The sequence below is a fragment of the Erinaceus europaeus genome, chromosome 16, assembly GCF_950295315.1.
Source record: "Erinaceus europaeus chromosome 16, mEriEur2.1, whole genome shotgun sequence".
Taxonomy (NCBI): domain Eukaryota; kingdom Metazoa; phylum Chordata; class Mammalia; order Eulipotyphla; family Erinaceidae; genus Erinaceus; species Erinaceus europaeus.
Window position 1 is genome coordinate 5,811,960 of NC_080177.1, and position 17,106 is coordinate 5,829,065.

The 17,106-nt window shown below is 47.7% G+C and overlaps 1 protein-coding gene across 9 annotated transcripts in view; it reads right to left on the minus strand.

The window, feature by feature from the left end:
- The window catches only part of TLN2 (talin 2), a 414,501-nt gene that overhangs the window by 203,101 nt on the left and 194,294 nt on the right, over positions 1-17,106 (minus strand). For 8 of the 9 annotated variants that reach the window (XM_007533899.3, XM_060174397.1, XM_060174399.1 and 5 more), the window contains 4 exons: positions 8,623-8,794; positions 6,845-6,942; positions 5,705-5,834; positions 1,953-2,105 (listed from right to left, as the gene is read on the minus strand). In XM_007533899.3, coding sequence (XP_007533961.1) covers positions 1,953-2,105; positions 5,705-5,834; positions 6,845-6,942; positions 8,623-8,758 — 517 coding nt within the window. In that variant the 5' untranslated portion in view covers positions 8,759-8,794. Of the gene's footprint in view, positions 1-1,952; positions 2,106-5,617; positions 5,640-5,704; positions 5,835-6,844; positions 6,943-8,622; positions 8,795-17,106 lie in introns of those variants that run through there. The other variant, XM_060174400.1, reaches the window with a different exon arrangement.

Sequence of the window (17,106 nt, forward strand, 5' to 3'; positions counted from 1 at the left end):
CTGTCACAGCCTGGGGTGAACCAGCCTCACCTCCCACAGAGCAGGGGTGAATATCACACAAGCCATTAAAAAAAAAAAAAAACCCATGCTGGAAGTATGGATTGATTTGCCAATGCCCCTGTCCAGAGGAGAAGCAATTACAGAAGCCAGAACTCATACCTCCTGCACCCCAAAAAGAATTTTGGTCCGTACCCTCAGGGGAGGGCTGATAAATGTTAGGGGAAAATGACCAGAGGGCTCTGAACTCCAACTCCATCAGGGCCCAGAGAGACAACGGGGGAAAAAGGAAGGACATTCTGAAGTAGCAGAAGATGTAGTTGTGACTTAGAAAGGAAGAGTAGGCAGGACCAGGGAAAAATGGGAAAATATATAAAAATATAGATAGATAGATGATTACAGGAATAATAGTCAACTCATTATCTGTGACCTTGGGAAAACTACTGCAAAGGAAGGAAGGGGGACACAGACCTCTGGTAGTGGAACTTGTGGAATCATAGTCCTGCTACCTCATAATTTTGTCAATCAGTACTAGATAACTAAAATAAATAAATAATGGGATGTGTCGACTAAAGCCTCACTTAGGGAGTAGTATGAAAAGAGGAAGTCAGAGGAGGGGGGGAGAGGGAATGGAGAAAGGTCCAGGGCAAGTGAAAGCCCCACAGAAGACCAGGAAACGTGTCTGTGACGAAAATGACTTTTCCTCCAGGCGGCGGCAGTGGAGGAGGAAGGCTAGGAGGCCTGAGGGGCAGCGCCTCTGCCGGGGTGAGGCAGGCAGGGACACACAATACAGGTGGGTTTCTGGGAATTATGTTATCACAGGTCCCCGCCAAGGAATGGAGAACCTAAGTGCAGAGCGCCAGTGGTCCTTAACACCACCCACAAAGGAAGCGGCTAGAGGGAAGCGCACAGCGACACCTACGTTTTTCTTTTAGACAGACACTCGCATGTGCACAGTCTGGTTTCAACTCCCCGGATAACTGCAGGGAGGAATCTGGAGCTAGCTCACCTGGCCGGCAGCACTCACACTTCACCAGGCAAGAAGCCCTGGGTTTGAGCCCTAGCAGGATGCCAGGGCACTGCGACACCAGGGAAGCGCCACTGATGGGGGTTTATCTCTCCTTTTATAATGCTGTCTCTTGCTGTCTCTCTGGCTGAAATCTAAAGAAGTGAAAACACTGACCCAGGACTGGTGGTGGGGCTGCCGAATGTGCCAGCCCCCGGTGCAGCAAAGACGACTGTGAGGGAAGACGGAGAGGCGGAGGGCAGGGACACCGGACAGGAAGTCCAGTTCAAACATGCTTTGGACAAATATTTGAAAGACAAAGGAGAAAACATAAACCCAACTTGGATACTGGATTTTTGTGTTTGTTTTTTTTTATGTGAAACAGTGTCGGTGTCACAGTGACCTTTTCCCTCCTTTCTCTTTCAGTGACACAAACCAAAATATTGTCAGACGACATGACACAGAGACAAATCCCGCCCTGGGTCACTCAGATGACGGGGAGAATGAGGGCTGACAAGGTCCAGGGCTGTATGTGTGTGTGTGTGTCTGTCTGTCTGTGTATGCATGTGTGTGTGTGTGTGTCTCCATGAGTGTGTGCGTGTGTCTGTGTGTATGCATGTGTGTGTCTGTGTGTGCATGTGTGTCTCTGTGTGTGCATGCATGTGTGTGTGTCTGTGTGTGCATGTGTGTCTCTGTGTGTGCATGCATGTGTGCATGTGTGTCTGTGTGTGCATGTGTGTCTCTGTGTGTGCATGCATGTGTGCGTGTATGTCTCTGTGTGCATGTGTGTCTCTGTGTGTGCATGCATGTGTGCGTGTCTCTGTGTGTACGTGTCTGTGTGTGTCTGTGTGTGTGCATACATGTGTGCGTGTCTGTGTGTGTCTGTGTGTGCATGCCTGTGTGTGTGCGCATGTGTGTGTGCGTGTGTGTCCTTTCCTGCCACACTCACAGTCATCATCTGTGTGGAGCTTGGCTTTCAGCTTCTCCATCTTCCTTTCATCTCGTAACAGCGTCCTGTCTTTCTTCAGAGTGCCTGTCCCTTCCTCTTTCTTCTCTTCGATCGTGTCTTGGATCAGAGAGTATTCTTCATAGTTGGTTATGCCTGCAAAGAGAAAGGAGGTGATGACTGTGTCAGCCTCTTTCAGTTTGGGGTCTGTTATATTCTGGGTGGGTCCCTGAAAGAGGTCATCTCCGACGAGGGCGCTTGCAGGGGGTGGGGGGCGTTGAGAGCACCCATGGGGCACACTTCAAATCACTCTGGCAAGGAGGACTTGCAGCTAGTTCTGTGCCATCCAAAATGACCTGTTCAGGGCTAGAGAGACAGCATAATGGTTATGCAAACAAGTTTACTGCCTGAGGCTCGGAGCTTCCCGGTTCAGTGCCACACAGACACACACACACCACCACCATAAAGTAGAGCAGGGCTTTTATGGACAACTTCAGTTCTTCTAGTTTTCAGGAAGGAAAGTGAAAGAACATCAAATCAGGGCCAGGTGGTAGCACAGCTGATTGAGCACACACACTGCAGTGTGCAGAGGACCTGCAGGGGGACACTTCGTGAGTGGTGAAGCAGGGCTGCAGGTGCCTCTCTGTCTTTCTTACTCACTGCTGCCCCCTCCCCTCTCGATTTCAAATGTTTTTTATTTTATTTTATTTTATTTTTTTATTTTCTATTTTGCCGCCAGGGTTTATCACTGGGGCTCGGTGCCTGCACCAAGAATCCGCCCCTCCTGGTGGCCACTTTATCCTATTTTATTGCCCTTGTTGCTGTTATTGTTGCCATTGCTGTTGCTGTTGGATAGGAAAAACAGAAATCCAGAGAGGAGGGGAAGACAGAGAGGGGGAGAGAAAGACCGACACCTGCAGACCTGCTTCACCACCTGTGAAGTGACTCCCCTGCAGGTGGGGAGCTGGGGCTCAAACTGGGATCCTTATGCTGGGCCTTGTGTTTCGCACCGTGTGCGCTTAACCTGCGATGCTGCCGCTGACCCCTTCAAACACTTTTTATTTTTAAAATACAAAATAAGAACATCAAATCAGAAGTGGCTGGAGCAATGGGAATTTCTTGGCATGTAGAGAAAACTACGACAAATAACTTCAAGTAAGGGGCTAGGCTTTGGAACACCTAGCTGCTGCTCACATTATAGTGCACAAGGACCTGGGTTCAAGTCCCCAGTCCCCACCGGCAGGGGTAAGCTTCATTGATACAGCTCTCTCTCTCTCTCTCTCTCTCTCTCTCTCTCTATCTATCTATCTATCTCTATCTCTCTCCCCCTATCTTCCCCTTCCTTCTTGCTTCCTTTTTCCCTATCCAAAATAAATAAATAAATAAAAATTTAAAAATATTTAAAAAAAAACTTCAAACAATTGAAGGACTGTGTAGCGAAAGGAGAGAGCCCTGTCTCTGAGGGTACTCATGGAAGCCACTGGAAGAATGTTATTGTGAATGGTCTAGACTCTTCCCATGAGTCTCGGGGTAAGCTGGGCACCGAGAGAGAATCCCAGCCAGGGGTGGGAGCCTGGGTCACAGGGTCTGGAAAGCTTCTCATTCAACCTGAAAGTGTCTCCTATTTTTAAAAGGAAAGGAGAACTCTCTGTTTGTGACTTGGTGAAAAGTTCCATGTTTATAATGCTAATTTGTAGAGTCTAAATTGGAAAAATTTATACTTTTTCTTGGGAATGGGTGCAGATCTATGTTAGGACAAACAAAAGTTCCCCCATAAGAAATAAAAAACAAGTGCAAAGCACAAGGACCGGCGTAAGGATCCCGGTTCAAGCCCCCGGCTCCCCACCTGCAGGGGAGTCACTTCACAGGCGGTGAAGCAGGTCTGTCTGTAGGTGTCTATCTTTCTCTCCTCTCTCTGTCTTTCCGTCCTCTCTCCATTTCTCTCTGTCCTATCCAACAACGACAACATCAACAACAATAGCTACAACAACAATAAAAAAACAAGGGCAACAAAAAGGAAATGATAAATATAAAAATAAATAAATAAGTCCCCCATACTGAAAGGGGCGAGACAAAGAAGAGACATATAGTTAAAAACAAAACAAAAGGGGCTGGGTGGTGGTACACTCACTAGAGCACACAGATTATAATGTGCAAGGACCCAGGTTCTAGCCCCTGGTCCTAACCTGGAGAGGGGGAAGCTCCACAAGTGGTGAAGCAGGGCTGCAGGTGTCTCTCCCACTCTGTCTCCCCTTCCCTTTTGATATCTCTCTGTCTCTACCCAATAATAAACAAAATACTTTAAAAAAAAAAGGTAGGAGCCATCTCAGATAGCTCTCTTGATCAAGTAGAAAAAAAATAATACATCACCCGAAGACTCAACAAAATAGGGCCCAGGCAGTGGCACACTGGGTTAAATGCGCAAAGTACTAAAGCATAAAGACTCAAGCAAGGATCCTGGTTCAAGCATCCAGCTCCCCACCTGCAGGGGGGTAGCTTCACAATTGGTGAAGCAGGTCTTCGAGTATCTCTCTTTCTCTCCCCCTCTCTCCCTCCCCCTCCTCTTTCAATTTCTCTCTGTCCTATCCAATAAAATGGAAAAAATGGCCGCCAGGAGCAGTGGATTCGTAGTATAGGCATCGAGCCCCAGCGATAACCCAGAACGCAAAAACAAAACAAAACAAAACAAAACAAAAAGAAAAACAAATAGTAATAAAAAAATGAACAAAATACAACCAGAATCTCTCCAGAAACGAATCACTAAGCCACAGCCACCAAGTTGCAGATGCTACTACGATTCCATCCTGACCTCCTTGGGCAGACAACCTTACCAACGTGTCCTCCACACCTCCCCAGAGCCCCGCCCCACTAGGGAAAGACAGAAACAGGCTGGGGGTGTGGATCCACCTGCCAACATCTGTGATCAGAAGAGAAGCAATTACCAGACCTTCTACCTTCTGCACCCCAAGAAGAACTTTGGTCCATACTACTCCCGGAGGGGTAAATGTTAGGGGAAGATGATCAGAGGGCCCTGAACTCCAATTCTATCAGGACTCGAAGAGAGAACAGGAGGGGAAGAAAAAGGAAGTACACTTGGAAGTGACTTAGAAAGGAAAAGAAGACAGAGCCACAGAAGACCTGGGCAAATGTATATAAATACAGGCAACAGAGAGAGACAGTTACAGAAATAACAGTCAGTCTCTATCCTTGATGGTAGGAGAACCACTGCAGTTTCCAGTGGAGGAAATGGGAACACAGGACTCTGGTGATGGGAAAAGTGTGGAATTATACACGGTTATCTTACACGTTTGTAATTCAATACTACATCACTAGTTAAAGAGAGAAAAAGAGAGAGAAAGGAAGGAAGGGAAACAAAGGGCCAGGTGATCACTCACCCAGTAGGACACAAGACTTACCGTGAGGCCCTGGGTTTGAACCCGACACCACATGGGAGCACCAGGAGGGGCCCCAAAGATGGCAGAGCAATACCATAATGTCTCTCCTCCCTCTGCATCTGTGTCTTTCTCTCAAAAACATAATAACGAAGAAGAAATTGAGTTGGGCAGGCAACTCCACGGTATCTCTCTCTCTCTCTCTCACACACACACACACACACACAACCCTGAGGCCATTCTCTGGCGGAAACCGGCCGGCCAGGGATCACTCACCTATCCTGCTGCAGATGGTCACCAGCAGCCGGGGGTCACTCACCTATCCTGCTGCAGATGGTCACCAGCAGCCGGGGGGTCACTCACCTATCCTGCTGCAGATGGTCACCAGCAGTTCCCCGACAGTCTTGGAGTCATCCACCATGACTGTTTTCACAGACCCGTCCAGCATCCGGATTTTCTGAGGCCTCTGCTTCTTTTTATATTCCAAGATATCCTAGACCAAATCACATAGACTGTTCATAGTCCTCAGGAAACTGGGAGACACAGGCAGACACATATTTTTCCTACTTTTGAAGGTATTTTTCCTAGAGGCCAGCAATGAGTCCCTCCTTCTGGGCTTTTACGAGAATTCTGCCTCTAACACAGAATTTCTGGTGCAAAGTAACTGCCTCCATGAATATTTCTGAGGAGTCAGGGAGCGACATCAGACTCCAAGTACCATTTCTAGCTCATAAGCATGGAAAACCAGCTTCTGTAAAAATACAAGGAATACACATTCTTCCCAAAGGCAAAGAATGGTGTGTCCTCATGGGAACCAGCAGAGCAAATTTCAGACAGTAGTGGGTAGTGGGCTTCTTCAATCTCCAATTACTTTTACACTGTTAAAGGTGTGTGTGTGTGTGTGTGTGTGTGTGTGTGTGTGTGTGTACGTACACAACAACCACAGAACTGATCACAAATAGAAATGATTTTCACAATAAGGAAAAGACCAAACAGAACATGAACATGTTCGGGAATTATTTTTTTGTAAATATTTATTTATTTCCTTTTTGTTGCCCTTGTTTTATTGTTGTAGTTATTGATGTCGTCATTGTTGGACAGGACAGAGAGAAATGGAGAGAGGAGGGGAAGACAGAGAGAGAGAGAGAGAGATAGACACCTGCAGACCTGCTTCACCGCCTGTGAAGCGACTCCCCTGCAGGTGGGGAGCCGGGGGCTCGAACTAGGATCCTTACGCCGGTCCCTGCGCTTTGTGCCACGTGCGCTTTGAGCCATATGCGCTTAACCCTCAGCACTACCCCCTGCACACAGTGATAAGGCTTTGGACTCTCAAGCATGAGGTCCTGAGTACAATCCCCGGCAGCACATGTGTCAGAGTGATGTCTGGTTCTTTCTCCTCTTATCTTTCTCATTAATACATAAATAAAATCTTTAAAAGAAAGAGAAAGAAAGGTTCTGGAATGCAGGGATGTAAGAGAGGAAGCAGAGCAGAGGCATACATACCCCATTCCGTAACATGTAGTAATCCAGTGTTCTTCCTGCTTCCAGCCAAATCCCTTTCCGGGGGTCTTCATCCGAGAGAAACAGCCCATAGTCTGAGGCTGACAGAAGAATAGAAAGGCTAAGAACGGGACGGTGGCAGTGAAGTCAGCCATCACTCTCAGGTCCTGCCCGAAGGCCTACCAAGGACATGAGTGTCCCCTTGGTTGGAGAGACTCTGCTTCAATTTGCCAGTTCCAGCAGCTACTGAGGTTAGGGAAGATGCAGAAAAGTCTGATTTGAGCTACCAAAACAACACACCTCCCCAGACTTGGTTCATGGTTCTTAAAGCCAGCCAGCTTGCAGGTTGGGGAAGAGCTCAGCTGGCAGAGTGCAGGACTTGTATGCCTCTGCCTCTCACTTCTAGTCCCAGAGCCATAGACCCTAGAGTCGTACTCTGGCTTCTATCATGTGAAATTAATAAAATACATCCTTGAAAATAAAAACAGTGCCTCAAGAAAAAAAGGGGGCAGGGGGCAGATGGTAGCACACCCGACTGAGTGCATAAGTTAATATGCACAAGGACACAGGTTCAAAACCCCGGTCCGCCCCCCTCCCCAGCAGGGGTGAAGTTGCAGGTCTCTCTTTCTCCCACCTCCTTATCTCTGTCCTCATCCCCTCTCCATTTCTCTATCTGCCTCTATGTAATAAATAAGTGAATAAAATATTTTTTTTTACAAACTTTAAGAAAGAAAGAAAAAGAGGAGGTGGGAGAAGATACAATGGTTATATAAAAAGACTTTCATGCCTGAGGCTCTGAACAAAGTCCCAGGTTCAATCTCCTGCACCACCATAAACCAGAGCTGAGCAGTTCTTTGGTTTCTCTCTCTCTCTGTGTCTCTCCCTGTCTCTCTCAAATAAAACAAATGAAAGATACTGAAAGTACAGGACTTGCATGCCTGAGGCTCCAGGTTGCAAGCCCCCATGGTGCTCTGACTTCTTCTTTATTTTTATTTTTATTTTATTTTATTTTTCCCTCCAGGGTTATTGCTGGGCTCGGTGCCTGCACCATGAATCCACTGCTCCTGGAGGCCATTTTGCCCCCTTTTGTTACCCTAGTTGTTGCAGCCTCATTGTAGTTATTATTATTGCCATTGTTGACGTTGCTTTGTTGTTGGATAGGACAGAGAGAAATGGAGAAAGGAGGGGAAGACAGAGAGAGAGGGGGAGAGAAAGACAGACACCTGCAGACCTGCTTCACCGCCCGTGAAGCGACTCCCCTGCAGGTGGGGAGCCGGGGGCTCGAACTGGGATCCTTACGCCGGTCCCTGCGCTTAGCGCCATGTGCGCTTAACCCACTGCGCCACCACCCGACCCCCCTGACTTCTTCTTTTCTTACTCTCCTATAGAATTCTCTCTGGTTTTATTAAAAATGATAAAAATAGATTTCGCAAAAAGAAAAGAATGATGTGACCACCTTAGCCCATGCATGCAAAGAGGAATCACTGAAATGTTTCCACCTTGAATAGTCTAGTCCTTGTCCATCCCAACAGGAGAGGTGAGCGAGTTCCACACATGGAAGAGCAGTGCTGGGGGGTCACTTCCCCTTCCTCAGTCTCCCCCCTCCATGTGAAAAAAGTACTCCCCCCCCTCAAAGTTGGTTTAAGAGTGATAGAACTATACAGGCATGTTGCCACAGTGCTGCAAAAAAAAAAAAAAGTGAAAAGCAATCACAGGTCCCAGTGCTGTGCTCTGGTCTCTCGGCCCACCTTCCCAGAAACCCGTGAGGGGCTGGTTCATACCCTGGCCAGTCTGCGCCTCGGGCACCCGCTCTCGGATGACTCGGCAGGCATCGTACACGGCCGTGGAGGGCTCGAACTGCATGGTCTTCACCACATTGCAGTGGCGGACGCAGATCTTCAAAGACAGGGCCACCATCTTGCCGAAGGGCTGGGAGAGTCTCACTGAGGAAGCCTGGAAGACACAGGAAACCATAGGTTCACCCTGGTGACTGGGGCTGGGGTTAAAAAAGCACTGGGCCAGGGAGTCGGTGGCGCAGCAGGTTAAGCGCACGTGGCGCAAAGCGCAAGGACCGGCGCAAGGACCCCGGTTCGAGCCCCTGGTTCCCCACCTGCAGGGGAGTTGTTTCACAGATGGTGAAGCAGGTCTGCAGGTGTCTTTCTCTCCCCCTCTCTGTTTTCCTCTCCTCTCTCCATTTCTCTCTGTCTTATCTAACAGTGAAGACATCAGTAACAACAATAATAACTACAACAATAAAACAAGTGCAACAAAAAGAGAAATAAACAAAACAAACAAACAAACAAACAAAAAACACTGGACCACGTCTGCTTTTCCAACGGAAGAAATAAAGGCCTGCTACAAGCAATGCCTCCCTAGCCAAACAGCCTCTTTTTCTTTGCCTAAGAGAAAAAGAGAGAAGAGAGAAAAGAGACACTACAACACTCCCGAGCCATCCCCTGCACTCCCATGAGGTGTGGGGCTTGAACTCAGGGCCTCTGGCACAAGAGGGCTTGAGCTCTACTAGGTGAGCTGTCTCCCAGTCCCAGAAAAGTAACACTTAAATATAACCCAGCAAAGGCTGGGCAGTGGCACACTGGTTGAGCACACACGTTACAATGCACAAGGACCTGGGTTCAAGCTCCCTGTCCTCCATCTGCGGGGGAGCAAGCTTCACAAGTGTGAAGCAATATGCCTCTCTGACTCTCTCCCTCTCTGTCTCCTTACCTAACAATTAGTCTCTATCCAATAAATAAGATATTAATTAAATAAAAAAAATAACCCAGCAACTCCTAGATTGAGTGGAGGTTACCTCAGGGAGCAAGGAGAATCCCTGAGGAGGAAAAATCCACAGAAGGTTTCCAAGGTTCTTCCCCAAACGTATCCCCCAGGAATAAAACATTGGTGAGTGTGGCCACAGGCAGAAAAAGTAGCTGAGGTGACACCAGCCCTGCATAGTTCATGTAAGAGCTGCTTCCTAAGGGAACATTTGTGCTGGGCCAAGGCACAGCCACCCCTGAAAAGAGCAGTGACCAGTGTTGGAGACCAAAGGTATTGAGTGAGGGGCTTCAGACTCCTGGGGGGGGGTCCATGTGGTAAGAAGGCCAATGGAATTGTTACTTAGGAGAAATTATTGAGCTGTCAGAAAAAGTCAGGAAGTATTTTTTCATAGAGAAACAGAAAAATATGTCATGACTTTTCCTACATCCCAATATTAGATATTTTACTTTCCAGTAGGTTCAGTGATTTTGAAAAATACACAGTCATTTAAAGAAAAAACACACATGAATAGACACACTGACCAGTGGAATAGAATTGAGAGCCCAGAAGTAAGCCTCCACACCTATAGACACCGAATATTTGACAAAGGTGCCCAGTCTATTAAATGGGGAAAAGAGTCTCTTCAACAAATGGTGTTGGAAAAAATGGGTTGAAACATGCAGAAGATTGAAACTGAACCACTATGTTTCACCAAGTACAAAAGTAAATTCCAAGTGGATCAAGGACTTGAATGTTAGACCACAAATTATCAGATACTTACAGGAAAATATCGGCAGAATTCTTTTCCACATAAATTTTAAAGACATCTTCAATGAAACAAATCCAATTACAAAGAAGACTACGGCAAGTATAAACCTATGGGACTACATCAAATTAAAAAGCTTCTGCACAGCTAAAGAAACTACTACCCAAACAAAGAGACCCCTCACAGAATGGGAGAAGATCTTTACATGCCATACATCAGACAAGAGGCTAATAACAAGAATATATAAATCGATTGCCAAACTCAACAACAAGAAAACAAATAACCCCACCCAAAAATGGGGAGATGACATGGACAGAATATTCATCACAGAAGAGATCCAAAAGGCCAAGAAACACATGAAAAAATGCTCCAAGTCTCTGATTGTCAGAGAAATGCAAATAAAGACAACAATGAGATACCACTTCACTCCTGTGAGAATGTCATACATCAGAAAAGGTAACAGCAGTAAATGCTGGAGAGGGTGTGGGGTCAAAGGAACCTTCCTACACTGCTGGTGGGAATGTCAATGGGTCCAACCCCTGTGGAGAACAGTCTGGAGAACTCTCAGAAGGCTAGAAATGGACCTACCCTATGATCCTGCAATTCTTCTCCTAGGGATCTATCCTAAGGAACCCAACACACCCATCCAAAAAGATCTGTGTACACATATGTTCTTAGCAGCACAATTTGTAATAGCCAAAAACGTGGAAGCAACCCAGGTGTCCAACAACAGATGAGTGGCTGAGCAAGTGTGGCATATATACACAATAGAGTACTACTCAGATATAAAAAAATGGTGACTTCACCGTTTTCAGCCCATCTTGGATGGAGCTTGAAGAAATCATGTTAAGTGAAATAAGTCAGCAACAGAAGGATGAATATGGGATGATCTCACTCTCAGGCAGAAGGTGAAAAGCAAGATCAGAAGAGAAAACACAAGCAGAACCTGAACTGGAGTTGGCGTATTGCACCAAAATAAAAGACTCTGGGGTGTGGGGAGGGGAGAATACAGGTCCAAAAAGGATGACAGAGGACCTGGTGGGGGTTGTATTGTTATATGGAAAACTGAGAAATGTTATGCATGTACAAACTATTGTATTTACTATCAAATGTAAAACATTAATTCCCTAATAAAGAAATTTTAAAAAAGAAAGAAAGAAAAAAAACCCTTTAAAAAACTGAGTCCGAGGGAGTCAGGCAGTAGTGCAGCAGGTTAAGCACAGGTGCAAAGCGCAAGGACCGGCATAAAGATCCTGGTTCGAGCCCCCGGCTCCCCACCTGCAGGGGAGTCGCTTCACAGGCGGTGAAGCAGGTCTGCAGGTGTCTGTCTTTCTCTCCCCCCTGTCTTCCCCTCCTCTCTCCATTTCTCTCTGTCCTATCCAGCAACAATGACATCAATAATAATAACTACAACAATAGAAAACAACAAGCGCAACCAAAGGGAATAAATAAATTTTTTAAAAACTGAGTCCAATCATTGCATGCATTTTCTTAGAATCAGTGACTTGAAGTTTATTTTCACAACCTTCTCTAACCAGCGGTCATATACAGAACCCCACAGCTCAAATAGGAAACGACAGTGTGTGTGGGAAAGTCATCCAACAACAGAAAACCAAAGTGGCCGTCCCCACAGAGAAGACTAGAGGGACTCAGCCCCTTCCTGCCTTGGCAATGTTACTATGACTCAATTCTCGCAAGCCCAAAGCAGGAACAGGACCAACGTGTATGCCTCCCTGAGAATGTTCTTGATAAAAAAACGTAAGTGGTGCACAAGAATGCTATTTAGAAGCAGATAAGGCATAAAGGCAAAGACAGAGCAAGTCAATCCCTCAGTTAAGAAGCCCAACACAGGCGTAAAGTAGGGAGAGACACCTGCAGAGCTACTTCATTGCTTGGGAAGCTTCTCCCCTGCAGGTGGGGACTGGAGGCTTGAACCCAGACCCTTGTGCATGCAAACAAGTGGCGTCAACCAGGCATGCCATGGCCTAGTCCCTGAATCATTACTTTTGCCCTGCTTTGACTGTATACTCTTGTTGGCTCTGAAGTTCTTGGGTTTTTGTTATAAGGCAGAATATAGATGTTCAAGATAAGAGTCTGGAGATGGTTCTCCAAGTAGAACCGATGCTTTTCTGTGTGAAAGGTCATCAGTTCAAGCCCCACAACCACGTGGACACCACCTGCCGTACCGAGAAGTTCCGTGGATAGTGGAAGTTGCTGTAGTGTCTGATTATTCTCCCTCTCTCTCAACCCCTCTTCTCTCAAAGGGGAAAAAAATGTAAAAATCAAGGAAGGGAGGACGCTCAGTGAAAGTATCCTGCATGCATGACACCCTGCCTTTATTGCCTGATGCTGCATATTTAAATAAAAAACAGTGAGCTGGAGATGGCTCACCTTTTAGAGTGCTCACATCATCCTGTGCAAGGACCTGGGTTCAAGGCCCTGGCACCACATAGGAGCACCATGTATGGGGGGCGTTTCACAAATGGTGAAGAGGTGCTGAGGGAGAGAGGGAGAGGGAGAGGGAGAGGGGGAGGGGGAGGGGGAGGGGAGGGGGAGGGGGAGGGGGAGGGGGAGGGGGAGGGGGAGAGGGAGAGGGAGAGGGAGAGGGAGAGGGAGAGGGAGAGGGAGAGGAGAGGGAGAGGGAGAGGGAGAGGGAGAGGGAGAGGGAGAGGGAGAGGGAGAGGGAGAGGGAGAGGGAGAGGGAGAGGGAGAGGGAGAGGGAGAGGGAGAGGAGAGGGAGAGGGAGAGGGAGAGGGAGAGGGAGAGGCACCATGAAATAACAGAGATATAAAACCATTAACACCCTGTGAACAAAACAACAAAACCCAGGCAGTGGTGCGCATGATTGACTGCAGAAGTCACCATGCACAAGGGCCTGAGTTCAAGCCCCTGGTCCCCACCTGCAGTGTGTGTGTGTGGGGGGGGGGGAAGCTTCCCATGAGTGGTGAAGCAGTGCTGCAGGTCCTCTCTTTTTCTTTCCATCTATCTCTGCTTCTCTCTGTGTGTGTGTCTCTATCTCTATCCCCCGTAGCCTTCGCAACTACTCGCTGTCTCATCAAATAAATATTTTAAAAACTTTTTTTAAAAAATCATGAAACACAGTCCTTTCTTTTTACACTATCTCCCTACTCTGCACCCTGCTGCCCTGGCTAGTCTGGGCACTGGTTGCCTGGGTGTGGTGGGTAATGAGTCAGTGAAGCCACTGGTGACATCCACAGGCTCCCCTGGGTTGGTGACACTCTACCACAGAGAGCTTCCAGCATTCCTGGGTGGAGGCAGCAGTGCAAGTCGCCAGGATCTCCCAGCCTGGGACAAACTAGCCCAGCTCAGCCAGGGCTGGCTTCCACTGGCCAGAAGAAGCAGCCACCCATGAACCTCTGCTCTGCAAAACGAGGCCCAGAGAGGCATCCACCCCACCCCGACTTACCCGCTCCCAGCCCTGCCCTGGGTACTGGGCTGCCACCGGCCTCAGCTACCTCCTCTGGGAAGTGGGAGATGACAACACATCTCCCTGGATGTAGCTAGAATAGTAGGTAGGCTTATTTATGGCAACACCACGTAACTTGTGCTGGGGCTGGCTACGATTACTATTAGCCAGGGGGTGGAGAGAGACTGGAGGCAGCAGACTGCAAACCAGCCATCACCTGGGCTACAAGGATCCCTTTATTTTTATTTTTATTTTTTTGCATTCTTGAAGTCCTCAATGTTATTATAAGCACTAGAGAAGAACCCGGACAGACTCCTTTCTGGAATGAGCCACCTAGCAACCCCAGCCCTGCATAGTTCCTGGGCTCATCCTCAGGCAAGTCAGACAGCAGGAGCACCATTATTATTGTTGTCACTATTATATGTGTTACTGAGGGCCTGGCACACATGCATTCCAGCCCAGTGACCTCCCAGGCCCCCTCTTTAGAAACTATGTCCTGGGGGTCGGGCAGTGGTGCAGTGGGTTAAACGCAGGTGGCGCCAAGCACAAGGACCAGCGTAAGGGTCCTGGTTCGAGCCCCCGGCTCCCCACCTGCAGGGGAGTCGCTTCACAGGCGGTGAAGCAGGTCTGCCGGTGTCTATCTTTCTCTCCCCCTCTCTGTCTTCCCCTCCTCTCTCCATTTCTCTCTGTCCTATCCAACAACGATGACATCAATAATAACTACAACAATAAAACAAACAGGGCAACAAAAGGGAATCAATAAATAAATATTTTTACAAAAAGGTAGAGAGAAAGGAAGAAAGATGCCCTGAGGAAAAGAGAATGAGAAAGGAGAGAAACCGCAGCACTGTTTCCTCATCCACAGAGCCCCTCACCTCGGTGCCATCCATGTGCTGGGAGGGGAGAGGCCCACAGCCCTGCCCCACCATCCCAGGGGCTCCCTGGGTGTTATCCATGGTGTTGAGAGAGGAGAGACCCCCAAAGCCCTGCCCCATCATCCATGGAGCTCCCGGGGTGCTGTCCATGGTGCTGAGAAAGGAACCGCCATCACAGAACTGCTCCTATATCCTTTGGTGCTGTTACAGTGCTCCTATGCAGCCCCGGGGATCAAACAAAGGACTCTGTGTGGGAGTCCTGTGCTCCTATACGCCCGCCCCTGCCAGCTGTCTCCTGGCTGCCAACATGCTTCTTCTGGAAGCAGAATCAGATTTGAGGGTGAGCTTTGAAACTGACTCCAAGTTTCTCAAATTCAGAGCCTAGCGATGGGGCTGAGAGATAACTCAGTGGGTGGAAGACAGAAGTTATGAGATGTGGGACCCTAAATTTGGATCCCAGATCCTCTTGGAAGCAGCACCGCGTGTGCGTGTGCACGTGCACGTGCTCACGCATGTTTTGGAGTGGTGCTGTGTGTCTCTCCTTCCCTATTCAGTTCTAAGTATAAAGAATAAAGTGAACAAGTACCCAAAGGAAACAGCCCACACCATCTGGGGCAGGATCGGTCTCCCTATGTTCCCACTGGCCCTTGATGGGCTGCAGAGTCAGGTTACCATGTCTGTTCTCTCTCCCTACAGCCCCTGAGTACATTCTTACTCATTTTGAGCCCCTTGCACCAGACTGTGATGCCTGTTCCCACCCCTTTCTTTCCATCTTGTGCCGTCTCAGCAGGTAAATGACAGCTCTGCTTGGTCACAGCGTGTGTCACTGAGCAGAACATCAACGTGAAATACAGTCTTGGGTCAAAGCTAGTGTGTGTCTGTGTTCACACCACATCCATATGATTACAATTCTATCCTCTTGCAGAGTGGCTGCAAGCAAGCAACCCCTCCCTCCACTTGTCACCGTTCCTCTGTAGGATGAAAAGGGGGAGCTTCTTGGAAGAATGAGAACACACCCCACAGGGCCACAGCTGCCCACATGTACCTCAGAGCCAAGCTGAAGTCTTGCTGTCCATCGCCCGGCTCTCCTGGCTGTCTGTGCTTAGGTGCCCCGCTCACTCTGACCATTAGGACTCTACAGAAAACTCGCCAAGCTCATGGAGATGACTGCCTGTCACCAGGCACCAGTCCACCTTGCCTGGGGGCCAGATATCATCCACCCCCCTCCTTCCTTATTCAGACACTGAGGATGAGGCAAGGGTTTTATTCATACACACTTTTTTCCCTTTTTATTTTATTCTATTTTTTAATTATTACATGTCAACAGGGGTTTTAATCCACACCATTCATTCCCACCACCAGAGTTCTGAATCTTCACTCTCCCCACTGCAACCCTCCACAGGTCCCCTGAGGTTGTAGACATGGGCCAACTATCTTCTCTACAACTATCTGTCCACATTCATATGCAGTTGCCCCTTCTTTTTCTGCTTCAATCCTCTCTTCCCCTCTAAGCCACTCATGACATCGCAAGTACCTCCATAAGTCCCTCTCCTTTTCCTTCTCTCTCTGGGTGCTGATGGAGCTGGAGTTCAGAGTCCTCTTATCTTCATCCTATCACTTCTCTCCCACTGGGAGTATGGGTCAAGGTTGCTTTTGGGGAGCAGAAGGTAGGAGTTCTGGCTTCTGTAGCTGCTTCTCCACTGAGCATGGGCATTGACAGGTGGATCCATCCCCCCAGCCTGTTTCTATCGTTCCTTTTGACCTGGTTTTTAAAGTATGTATCCAATATTCCATGGAATACTACTCTGCAATAAAAAAAATGCTATTGTGTCTTTTGGGACAAAGTGGATGAAGCTGGGGGGTGATTGTGCTTAGCGACATAAATAAAGAGCTGGAAGACAACTACCAGATGTTCTCACTCAGATGTGGTATCTAGAGATCCGATTTATATAAAGTCACCAAAAACAAACGAACAAAAAAATCCAAACAAAACAGAAGCAAGCAATTTGTTTATAAGACTGTGAGAACTCCAGTGGTTATCTTTGGGAGATGAGAGCATGGGGACACAGAGCTTTGGTGTTGGGTGTGATGAGGAACCATAAATGGTAATCTTACAATCTTGCAACAAACTATTAACAACAAATAAAAAGTTGAAGGGAAAAGAGTAATTCAGAGATAAGGGGAAAACAGAGAGGGAGGGAGACACCCACAGCTCTGCTTCACCTCTTCATTGGTTCTACTTTTAAGACATAAAAGATATGTGTTCGTGTCATTTGTCAATGTCTTTAAAAAGAATAATGCTTTCGTTCACATATCAATATAAAAAATGAAGTCTATATCCAGAGACAGAGACACTGAAGCAGTGCTGCACCACCCACGGAGCTGCTCCTGCTGCTCTCCACGGTGCACCCCTGAGATGCCAGATTCAAACCCAGGTATA